The sequence below is a fragment of the Trachinotus anak genome, unplaced genomic scaffold (assembly GCF_046630095.1).
Source record: "Trachinotus anak isolate AG129_WGS33_773 ecotype Australia unplaced genomic scaffold, CSIRO_AGI_Tana_v1 ptg000012l, whole genome shotgun sequence".
Classification (NCBI taxonomy): domain Eukaryota; kingdom Metazoa; phylum Chordata; class Actinopteri; order Carangiformes; family Carangidae; genus Trachinotus; species Trachinotus anak.
In genome coordinates this window covers 24418497-24430633 of record NW_027273863.1, presented here as the reverse complement: position 1 = coordinate 24430633, position 12137 = coordinate 24418497, and the positions used below count along the sequence as shown (strand labels likewise).

The 12137-nt window shown below is 43.8% G+C and overlaps 1 protein-coding gene across 5 annotated transcripts in view; it reads right to left on the bottom strand.

Annotated features, from left to right (window-relative positions):
- The window catches only part of LOC139628878 (receptor-type tyrosine-protein phosphatase F), a 162208-nt gene that overhangs the window by 48070 nt on the left and 102001 nt on the right, over positions 1 to 12137 (bottom strand). For 3 of the 5 annotated variants that reach the window (XM_071491014.1, XM_071491013.1, XM_071491016.1), the window contains exons 9-13: positions 11917 to 12050; positions 11188 to 11332; positions 7143 to 7448; positions 6142 to 6335; positions 355 to 381 (exon numbers count right to left, since the gene is read on the bottom strand). In XM_071491014.1, coding sequence (XP_071347115.1) covers positions 355 to 381; positions 6142 to 6335; positions 7143 to 7448; positions 11188 to 11332; positions 11917 to 12050 — 806 coding nt within the window. The remainder of the gene's footprint in view (positions 1 to 354; positions 382 to 6141; positions 6336 to 7142; positions 7449 to 11187; positions 11333 to 11916; positions 12051 to 12137) is intronic. The other 2 variants (XM_071491015.1, XM_071491017.1) reach the window with 1 other exon arrangement.

Sequence of the window (12137 nt, the reverse complement as noted above, 5' to 3'; positions counted from 1 at the left end):
CTTATGGTAAAGTGTTGAAATATTAGACTGGTGTGCAATTATCAGTGGAGAAAAATCCTCATGCTCTGTGGTTGATAGTAGATCTTAGAGAACATCTCACACGTAAATAAAAAGACCAGGAATCATTAGCACAAACATCTCTTGCTGTGGTTACGATGGGGTTATGATCAGCCATGAGGATCATGAGGATTCACACCGAGCAGCTTGCACAGAAATGAGCACACACACACACACACACACACACACACACACAAACTCATAATCCACACAAGCATACACAGCACCCCTTAAACTGCAGAGGGGAGAAGGCCTGCCCTGCAAGACAACCCAGCAGCACACATGAGGGTTACTCACATGCTCGGTGGACTCCTCAATATTCCACTGATGGGAGAGAAGACACAGGACACAGGGCGGGGAGAGAAATGAGTCAGAGACAACACAACAGGCAGGGAAAAAAAGCGCTGGTCTTTTTTTCGCTCAAAGACAGATGAATGTAGGTGTCAAGAGAGTCATGCATTAACAAAAAATAAATAAAAAAACACAGAGGGAGATAGTGTGATGGAAGAGAGGGAGTAAAAAGAAGGAATGAAGACGAGTTGAGTGGCATAAAAGAAATTGTGTAACTGAGTTGAGCAATGTTTGTGAAATTCATTATTGTTTATGATGCACTGCCTTGTTTCTCATTCGCCTTTGTATCCAATAAAAACCTCTTTCTTCCTTAATCGCAGAACACATCTATCCAGCAGGATAACTATCTCACTGTGGACATAAACCAAATGTACAATCCCTTAAGTATTTCCCTCTTTCCTTACACAAGTGGAGGGAGGGCCTTTTATTCATTATATTTCAATATGTTTTCAAAATGTTCTCTTGCTCGCTGTGCTTGGCCAAGTGATTCCTGGGGGAAGTGAAAGCCCATTCTGTGCCGCAGGGCTCCATTGGTGCTGAGCGTGAAATCCTATTACCAGTGCCGCTATGCTAGCCCTGTGACATCAAACCCCATCGATGCAGAACGCAACTGCTGGCGTTTACCAGCAACTCGCTCCACAGTTCAGCCACTGCAGAGGAGTTCACTGATGGGTGGCCTAGCTGACAAGGGGCAGGAGAGATGACACTGGTGACACTGATGAGAGACAAAGAGGAGAACAGAGATGGGATGGATGGTTTGGAGGGGGCTATGGAAGAATGTTGGGTGGAGATCATGATGGAAAACATTTCCATTGTAGCAGCTGATGGTGGACAGAGTAGCACCAGGGAGAGGAGATGGAGGGGACTGGCATGAGATAAGGCTGGGACACGAGGGGGTTAGGGGAGGAGGCGAAATAAACTGGGATCAGAAAACTGTGTTTAACCATCAGGAATTCCAGTCATCCAAATTACAAAACAGCTTTCATTACACTGACCTCCAGTGGTAGCTCTAGGCTCGACTGTTTAGTGATATTTGAATTGTCTGTTGTTGCTCAATGAAATTGAGTTGGTTTCGCTCCCAGTATAAAAACATTATCACATGTGACTTACCACCTGTTATTGAGACATTTCATCGACTGTCTTTGAAAATTACTGAGAAATGAGAGAACCACTAAAGCCCTTTTCACACTAGAGAAAAAACCCACTAACATCTGCTAACATCTGGTTTTTGTCTTCAGTGTGAAAAACCCCACTAACATCTGCTAACATCTGGCTTTTGTCTTCAGTGTGAAAGGGCACAAGTGGCATTCACACCCAGGTCAAATGACTCTGCCGTTGTCACAGGTATTTACCGGCTCCACCTCTGACGAGCAGTGATTTAACCATGACACCTGGGGAGACGAGCTCATTTTCACCTCTCATCTGCGCTGTGACGTCTTCAGGAGCACAAACGCTGTAAACACACCTGTCACCTGCCCAACACTTCCTGTTAAACATCTCATCACAGATACACCTTATTTTCATACAGTCCTTGGGCTGAACACAGCACAGGCTATGCTAATGATGCTAGCCACGCTGACAGGAGCACCAACCTGCAGATGAGACATTATAGATCTATTTTAGGGTGCTTAACCCTATGTCCATAGGGTTAAGCACCATAAATACTGGCATTAATTTAATTTAGAAATTGAAATCACAATCAAAATATTGTTTTAAAAAATCACTTTTCAGTCAGACTTATAATTACTTCTAGTGGTTTGAATCTATAGCTGTGTATATACAATAGCTTTGGTTTCAAAGCATCTAGTCCAACAATAATAATGATGTTTATTTATATAGCACGGCAAACTGGAGATTACACAGTGTTTCACAAGGATAAAACAGCGGTTTAAAGCGAGGAGATTCCCTTTTTTTCTAATATGGATGAAGAACATGACATTTGTAAAGCAGACACATGCCCTTTAAGACAAAACATTATGCCATGGATTCCTGCTCGTCTGTCTTTGCCTTCATCTCCAGACTTTCACAAACAGAGGGAATGAGCCTCACACACTGTTGATCCATTGTGCACTGGAGAGACGGTGTTCATCATCCTCCATTGACTGTTGGCATATGAGAAGACAAAAGAGCCAGCTTCTCCGCCCTGCTCCCTGTGGATGGGTCTTTATCGCCAACCGGCTAACTGAAGCATGAGCCAGGCCTCTGTATGGTCCTAGTTGTGACTGGTTGAGACACATGGTGCATCAAAAACTGCTGCCTAATGCTCTCCCTGACGTAGCGGGGCACTGAAGAGTACCATTTAAGAACAGCTGCTACTTAACTCCATGAATAACAGTTTGCGACGTGCCTAATTGCTTAATTTGTTTACCATCGTCTCCACTCAGTATGTCAACAGAGCAGCTAACACATTAAGGTTCGCAAGAGTTCCTATCTCATCTTGGGCTTAATCCCTTTCTATCACAACTTCTTTTGCTTTCTGCTTAAATCCATGGGAGAATTATAAATTATCCCCCATTTATATTTCGAATGCCAACGCAAGCCGAAAACACATCATTGCTGATAAGCGTCGTTTGTGGAAACGGAGCGGTATAATTTGCAGGCGGCTGAATGCAAATGTGATGACATGGGCTGAGATGTGAGGCTATAAAAATGGGAACGAGGGGGGAACGAGTGATGTGGAAGAGAAGGAGCTGTCATGATTGATGGAGTGAAGCGGGCTGAGGTGCTTCTTTTCTCTTTTTTTTCCATTCCCATTCAACTTCAATCTGAGGCAGTGAAGGCCACAGAGGCAGTGAAGCATTGCCTCACTTGCTTGCACACACACACACACACACACACACACACACACACACACACACACACACACAGACTCACACACACCACAAAAACGCATGAGTGGTCAAATAAAATGAACCTGGAAAAGTAGTGCTGAATAAAGGCAAACTTGTGGAGGAAGGCAAAAGTGTGCAGAAAATGTATAGAAGCACAGACGGTGGCTAACGACTTCAAACTCAATCATGACATTTTCTACCAGATAGTATTGATGCTTATATGAAAAACAGGAGCCTAGAGGTTGCTGTGAGTGCATAGTGATGGAGCAGGCTATGTGGTGTGGAGTTGCCCACTCAGGTTCAGGCCACTTTCCTGACAGAAATATGGCTGGAAAGGGGTCGATAACATCCCACTGTTAACATGGCCTCTGGTTTAAATTTAGCAGGGAAATGAGGGCGCTGTGTGGGCTTCTGCTTGAAAAGAAAAGAGGCGCTTAAACCGCCCACGCACAGGCAAGCTCTCCTAGCTCCCCCCCCGGCGTTTCAGCTAACCCTGAGAGAGGGTGAAGAGCAGAGAAGTAGCCAGAAACAGAGAGACAAAGAGAAGGGGAGAGGTGATCGCAATTTTGACAGGATCTGCAATCATCTTAGATTTGTGATTGAAGTCGTAACGTGAGGTTGTGGGCTGCTGAAAAAACCTGGATTTTTCTTTCCCTCTTGGCAGGCTTGTTGTGCATCCAATGCAGGTGAAAGGGTGGATATGGAACTGATTTCACAACACATTAGGCAAATTCTTGAGAGAAACACTATGGGTTATGCCAAGATAGAAGAAAATTGTTTTGTTTTTTTTTTCATCAATTACAGGTGCGCCTTTGAGGGATTTGAATTGAGTCTAGGATGAGTCACGAACTCTCCTCAGCCAGCTGGAACGCCTACTACAAGGTTGAGCTAAACATTGAGCATGTTTGCTCATGTTATCTGCGTTGTTTTTTCCACTTGCTGTTGGGGTACATGAATGGAAAAACATGAGCAAAAGCAGGAATTGCTCGAAAACCGGTTGGGTAAGCGTTGGCGAGGGAGTGTCGGCTGACTGTGTGGTCTTTAATGGCATCGGGGCAGGTCTGCGCAGGTTAGCTTCTCGTAGAAAACAATTTGTAGAGATGACTCCACCAAGGGTGACAAACCCGCACGCAAGCCTCGGGTAATTGCTCAACTGGCTTCCCGGACAGGAAGTAAGCAAAGGGAGGGCATGAGAGAAAGGGAAAGGAGTTGGAGGGAAGGAAAAAATGAAAAACATAGGCGGAGGGAGGAGAAATTCAGGTTTCTGCCAAGCAGGGGACGGCGTGTTTGAGGGGTGTCCTGGACACCAAACTGGAACATGAGAGCTATCCTGGGCGCCAAATTGCAGTGTGTCTTTGTGTTTATTGTGTGAACCTGGCACATATGAGACATGGCGGGAGTATTGTTTGCACAACAAGTAGGGTCATGTTCAGTTCAGTTTTCATAACACTAAACAAAGTCCTGCTGAACATGTCAACAGGAAGAAAACAGGAAGACAAACAGCCCACGTGTTTTTCTCCTCGTCCAGACCAAACGATGCTGTCAAGCACTCTAGTACAAAGTCAGATAACAACGACCTGTCAGCATCAGCTGTCAGAAACTACTGCTGTGAAACAAAGGTGTTGGACTGTGTTTCAGAGTTGACGGCAGACTCTTTGACCAGGTGCAGAGACACAGCCGACTATCAGCCACAGCCTCTGTTACAGTTTTTCAGGGCTGTCAGGCCAAAATGAACTTAATGTTAATTTCATGTTTAAAAATCGCAGCAGAGTCCCATGTGAGATGGGCCACTTGGGCGGTTTGACAACCACAAAAATGACTCATTATGTATTTATCACTGAATGCCCTGTGACACAACTGGGATCCACAAGCTGCTACTTAGCATCACTTGGGAAGTACCACATTTGACACATCATATCAAGGTGACTTTGACAGTGATTCCTCTCCTGTAATGATAAGACTTAAGACGACGGAGTGTTTGCCAAAGCAAATGAGGGTTAATAGCTCCACTCAAGGACACACAAGTGTGCACTGCCTGAGAACTAAACCAGCAACCAGCTGGTCTCCCTAAATGCCGCTGCTCAGCATTTATCTGCAAACACTGCTCAGAGACACATGCAAGACTGCTCAGATTTTCTTTGTGGTGTTCCTGCGGCCAGGGAGCGCTCACTTGTTCAAATCCAATGTTTTTGTTGGAGGCCATCAAGGGTGCAAGTGAATGCGTGTTCGTGCAAACGTTACTCCTGGCAAACAATCAGAAGGAGGCTCTTAAGCTGGTCTCTCCTTTCCCAAAGTGCTGGAAAAAGTGAGAGTGGGGTTTTCGGTTTTAAGATATTCATGAATCTCTGAATCCCTCTTTAGGATTACAATCTCTCATCCATCTCACAGTGTCGCAAAGCTTTGGGCGACTCGGCGCAGCCTGCATTAATGTGTAAAGGGCGGCGTCAAGAAAATAACTCTGATTTATAAACATGGTAACAAGGCAGTGCATATGTATTACTGGTAAAACCAGAGAGGTGCATCGATTCCACTAAGTCCCATCCTGATGTAACACATATAAAATATTTAATAGTTATTACTGTAGAATTAGAATGGATCTTGTTATGACAGCTAATCCAAAGCTGTGGGAGCAGGGTACCAATTTAGAGTTGAATGTCACATGTGAAGAAAAATGAAAAAAAAAAAAAAAAAAAAAAGAGAGGGGTGGGGGCTCTGCAGTCGACAGACAGAAAATTCCATGTGTGTCACCCAGTGTGAGGGAAATGAAGTGTGAACTCAGAGAATGGAAGGGAATAGTGGAGCGGTGGAGAATGAAAATAATGAGAAATGATCATGAAACAGCCACAGACAGTGAAAGGGAGACAGAGAAAGACTGGACAGAGAAAGACATCATATCCAGTACCTGTGCCTCTGGCAAAGCAACGTCCATGATGTTGGGCTGGCCTCGAGGTTCGCCGTTTTCAAGCCGGGAGAAAATGACTTGGTATCCACGGATTTGGCCGTGCTGCTTCACCTGCAGGGGGGGTTTCCAGGTGACCCGGATGGCTGTGGAGTTTATGGCCTCTACCTCCAGCTTCCTGGGGGGTGCTCCCGGCACTGGAAAAGGGGGGGGGGGGGGAGGCAGAACACAAGAGTAAGACAGACATTGAGAGATAGAGGGAGGAGTAAAAAATATGCTGAGGTCGTGTTTTTCCTCAGTTCGCTATGTTTTGTGATGAGGAGCCAAAAACTATCAAAATAATGACTCCTGGGTTTTTTATTGACTTTGGTGCTCTGTAGAAGGAAGTTATACTAGAAATGGTCATGACTCAAAATCATCTCTATTCAATTCAGACCTTCTGTGACAACTGTGTCCCCAAAACACCCTACGTGGGACAGCATGTGGTCTAGCGATGTCTGTAATGCCCTTAATTCTGGTATGAAATTAGCTGTGTTGCAGCAAACTTCAAACACATTAATTATAGACGACTCTCTCTGAGGAGCAGCCGCTCTCTATCACACTGCAAACTAAAGGAGGAACCAGTGAGAAAAAGAGGGAAGAACGATGAGAGGGAGAGTTCTGCTCCACTTCGCAGAACAGAAGAAAGGAAAAAAGAAGGCATTTAAACAGTGAAAGCAGAGCAAAGTGGTGCAGAGCTGAGGCCCAGGGGTGATGGGACTTAACCTGCCGTAGAAGCAAAGTGTTAAATCTGTAGAGAACCAGCTTGAAAGAGGAAAAAAAAGAGAAGGTGACCCCTCTCCTACTACTACTGCCTCATTAACTCATAATTGATCAACAGGACAAAGAGACATGAGCAGCAGAAGCTGTAGAGAGTGAAGAATGATAGTGACAAGCAGCCCCGAGAGAGTCTGAGTCTGAGAAGAGCCTGAGAGCACTCTTCTTCAGGGGAGGTGTCAACCTACCATCCTCTTTGGTTTTCATCTTCACTGGGGCACTCTCAGGGCCGGGGCCCACGTCAGTGTGTGCCCTCACCCACACCTGATACTCAGTCCACTTCTCCAGGCCCTCCAGCACGTAGCTGGTGGCGTCTGCGCCGATGCCCGTCACCTCATGCCGCTCCGTGTCCTCTCCGGCCAGGGCCTGGTAGCTGACTGTGTAGCGCACAATGGCGCCGTGGCGGCTAGCGGCAGGCGGTGCCACCCAACTCACCTTGAGGCTGGTGGAGCTCAGGCTGACCAGATGTACCTCTTGAGGGGGAGCAGATGGGGCTGCAAGGGAGGGGGGGAGGGGAGCAAAACCACACGAAGGAGGGGCACGGATCAAGCAAACAGAAAACAAACTAAAAAACAAAGAAAAATAAGGCAAAACTGTGGAATCTTTTTGTACAGTGGGCAGCATAAAAATCACAATGTAATATTCAACATGTCAAGGTTATGTTTTCGACTTCCCCGCCTGTAGTATGTATGCAAAGTCAGGCTTAACATGAAGACTGATTCTTGTATATTGAACTTTCTATTGCACTGCATAGGTATTTTTTAATGAATGCCCAAATAAGGGCAGACATTACAAATTAAGCTTGGGAAATTTAAACTGTGGAAACTTTGTGGTGGTAACTTTTCAGTTACATGTTTTATCCCATTATTGTTGTTTATGTATTATCATTACATGTACATAAGCTGGGTTTAACATACATGTACATGGGTAAACTGAAAAAACAATGATAATAATAATAATAATAATAATAATAATACATTTTATTTATAGGAGCTTTTCATGACACTCAAGGACACCTTGCAAAACACAGTAATGCAATCTATTCCATAATTTCGATATGTCTCTGAAAGCCTGTTTGTGAGTCACTTAGTGAGCTGAGAAGATTCACAAATCATTTGCACACATACTGCGGGTTATAAATTTAATATTAGATCGCAAGTTTGAATATGACCTTTCATTTTTATGCTGAACACAAAAAGATTCCATATGACACAGGATGCTGCCTCTGGACTGAGAGAACAGAAACGCTTTACCAGGCTACTGTTGAAGCTGTGCTTGGCACTACATTTATGCGAGAGGCCATGAAACGACAGGGTGAGGTGAACGAAATATAAATTGTGCCAAAATTTTACAAGGCAATGTTTTTTATAAAGGCGTAATTTGTCCCTAATTGCCCTCTCGGCTGCCTCTCACAGTATGCAGAAGGAGCAATAAACTGGCTATAGATGTGCCAGTGTGTGAACAAGTGCTTGACAGCGTTAACTGCTCTGGGCGTCATAACAGTATTTGTCAGACCCTGGTCAGAGCTGCAGCTGAGATGCACTGGGCTGTCACCAAGGCTTTACATAAAGCTATTGTTTGATAATCAATAACAGTTCTGAGGCTTTCAGCCACCGTCAACATTTGGATTGTAGCCATTGCCATGGAAAACCATACTGTTATCATTATTACTGTTATCAGATGGGACATTTTTCTAACACTTGTCATTAACTTAACTGAATGGCAAGAACTGGTCCAGCAATGTTGCAGCTCTGTGGCTTTTATGTGACTGGCCCAACAGGTCATCAACGTTTCTATTTAATTTCATTTTTATTTAATGTCTTGGCATAAAATCGACATCAGGTACAGCTGCTCAGGTACAGTCTGTCCACCTCACCCTGTTACGTTTTTTTAATCATTAACTCTTGTGGCATGTCCCTGTACATGTAGACACACTGATAACGTGTCTACATGGAGCTGTTCATCTCTAGTTACACCTCCAGTCTGGAAGAATAAGATTACTACAATAAATAAGATTCAATTATTTACAACGTCTGCAGCATAAAATGTAAGTCAACTCTCAAGTCCAGAGGTAAAAACAGAAAACTAATAAACAATTTTAAAATGGAGAACAAGAAATACACTGAAAACAAACTCAACAGCATTCATAAATTACATGCATCTAACTCAATCACAAACTTATTCAACTCTACAAAAAAAGGGGCTCTTCAAAAGAGAATAAAATGAGAAACCAAGGGGAAAAGAAAAAAAAATCAAGGCAAGGTGCTCTTACAAAGCATGCCCATGAAATTTAATTTTTAATAAGCAGAGCAATGAACAGTGAGCTCAAATGTGAATCCAATAAACTAATGCCAGAACATGAAACTCCACCTTTTTCAAAAACATCATGGCTTAACAAAAGAGAAGTGAGTCTCATCAGGTGGTCCCCAGTCCACAAGAGACTGGACGGAAAACTAAAAAGACCTGACAACACCACATGTATTAAAAGAAAGCTGACAGACTGAATCAAAACAATGAGGATGATTTGCTGAATAGATTGTGAAATTGAGGTCCTGATGAAAAATCTGCTGGATCAAAGTCAGATTGGATGTGGGGAGGACAACACCACAGGAAATTCATACACCTCAGAGGGTGAAATGAGCGAGACAAATAGCGGGCCTAAAATAGAGCCGAAATTATCAATGAGGAAGACGAAGCACCTCCACCTGCCTCTCCTTCTTCTTACTAATGTGAAAGCCCAACACATAATAATTTAACTATATGCTGAACATTTAAAATATGTTCACGTATAATTTAAGAGTTTGAGTTATCCATGGAAAATTGGCATTTTTTGTGTTACTGCTTGAATGACTGCTGTCTTTAACCTCAATGCTGTAACAGCTTCAGTGTATAGCTGTTGTCCAGTTTCTATCCTGTGTTCTGATGTTTGTCATTAGAGAAGACTTTCTGTTCTGTTCATGAATTGTTACTTCTAGAATTTCTCTGTCAGTTCGAGGTAAAGTGACATGAAACTTTTCCACTACTGTCACTTTTACTGTCAAGTCCTTACCTGACTGCTACAGTTCTAGTGTTTGACTGTAAAAACAAATGAATATGAATACAGCTCAGTTATGTTCATTGCTCTGAATCTTTAAAAAAAAAAAAAAAAAAAAGATGCTAACCATTGAAATGCGTCACTGGAAAATGTCACTCTTTCTGAACCTTCCTGAGGCTGCTGCTTTTTCTAATGAGCACCATCCCACTGACGCATGAAATCCAAATTCTGCTCTCCAAACTCTGCGTCCTTGCGCTCGCTGCAAGGACACAGGCTCATCCCCACTTGTGATCTTGATTGACAGGTGTTAGCCCTTCAATGATTTTTTCTGTCCGAGTGCGGAAATTTCTTAAAAAAGAGAGATATCCATCCCCTCTGTCCAGTCTTTTCTGTTCTAATAGTGCAGCCACAGCGAAATTTTAATATGGAGCATTACTTGCCATTAGATGTTTATTTGGAATTTCCTTGACATATTTGAATAGTTGTAAATTTACAGTAACACTTTTACTAACACCAGTAGGTGCACTGTGAGGTAACTCTCTCTACACCCACAAGAAATCAGGATCAGTTTATGAAACCATATGTTACAAAATGAACAAATATTCCTTTTATTTTGAACCTTTTATTTTATATCTATAGCAACAATGCAGTTTTGTACAGAATGTGTGCAAGGCAAAAATATACTGCATATACGCCCCCTGGGTGAGGTGGTACTAGGATGGTGCCACCGCAGCAAAAAGTCAGCAGCCAACTGGCAGAGAGTGACATTTTGAGTGCTGGCACTGTAACAGCACATAAATATACGAGGCAAAATAACAGCACAGCTCACAAATGTGGGAACAAGACACATTAAACGTACCTTTGACACTGAACACAGGGCCTGCCCTCAGATAGATGGACAGGAGGGTTAGTGTTGGTGACAGAGGGGAGGTGGTGGGAGCGGGAGGCTGGTAGGGATGGCTGCACTGTCAGCATTTTATGTTGTGCTGAAATTGTCTTGACATTCAAGTTGCCCACGCTCTCTGTATTAAGCTCTATGAAAGTCAACTTTTCCCTGCTCTGAAAGGAATGACCTAAACCTGCGTCAGCTGGCTGTGGGTGACACTTACCCTACGAAATCATTGGTTAGTGGACGACGAGGAGATAAGACAGAGGAGAGAGACAACACAAGAGAGGAAAAAAAAAAAAGGTGGACTTACTGGACTGGGCGGTACGGGCCTCGATGGGCTGTGTGTAAACGCCTAAACCCATCTCAGAACGGGCAGCCAGTGAGAAACGGTACAAGGTATCAGGCTTTAAACCTTCCACAGCATAGGAGCCCGCTGGGTCAAAGGTCACGTGTCTCTGGAGGGGGCAGAATTAGTCAGTTAATCAAAGACAGCCAAGTCATGTCTCTTCACATCTTGAGGGATAGGCTGTATAGAGGGATAGTATTGGTTGTATAGCTGTATCATAGAGGAATTAATCTTCAGCTGAAACCCTGAAGCCCAGCCTGCTGTCTATCCTTCCTACATGCATAAAGGGTGGAGAACACGGCCAAATGTGAGAGCAGCTTGTTCCACAAACAATTTGTCCTCTGGTTTACAGTTGGTGCAGTGGTCCAGCAGAGATGAATGAAGGGCAACAACACTGAGAGACAGAACTGAACAACTGTGCTGTCTGTTACTGGTAAATCTTTCTTATCAGCTGGGGAGCTGACTGCAGTACGACAATAACATTGCTTCAGCTGAGGCTTCCCATTCAGAGAAATTGCATCATAAAGAGCAAGATTCATTCGTCTGCAATCCCACAGTAGAATATGAGACTAGACAGACTGATAGATAGATAGCTAGATAGATAGAGAGGAGGAGAAACAGGGAGAGAGAGAAGGGTTGCGGTAGAGAAAACCAGGTCATGAAACAGTTATAGCTTCGTGTTGTTATTCTAACCTTGTTGTCTGAGCCGGCCTCCCAGAACTGCAGCTCATACTTTGTGATGGGCCCCTGCACGGGCCACAGCCATGTTAGCATGATGCAGGTGTCCAGCACGGCTTCTGCCTCAAAGCTGGACGGCTGGGCAGGGACTGGGTACAGAGGAGCGAGGCGACAGAGGTTGAAGATGAAAAAAGAACAAAAAGAAAAAGAAAATAAATGTTCTCCAGAAACAGGCT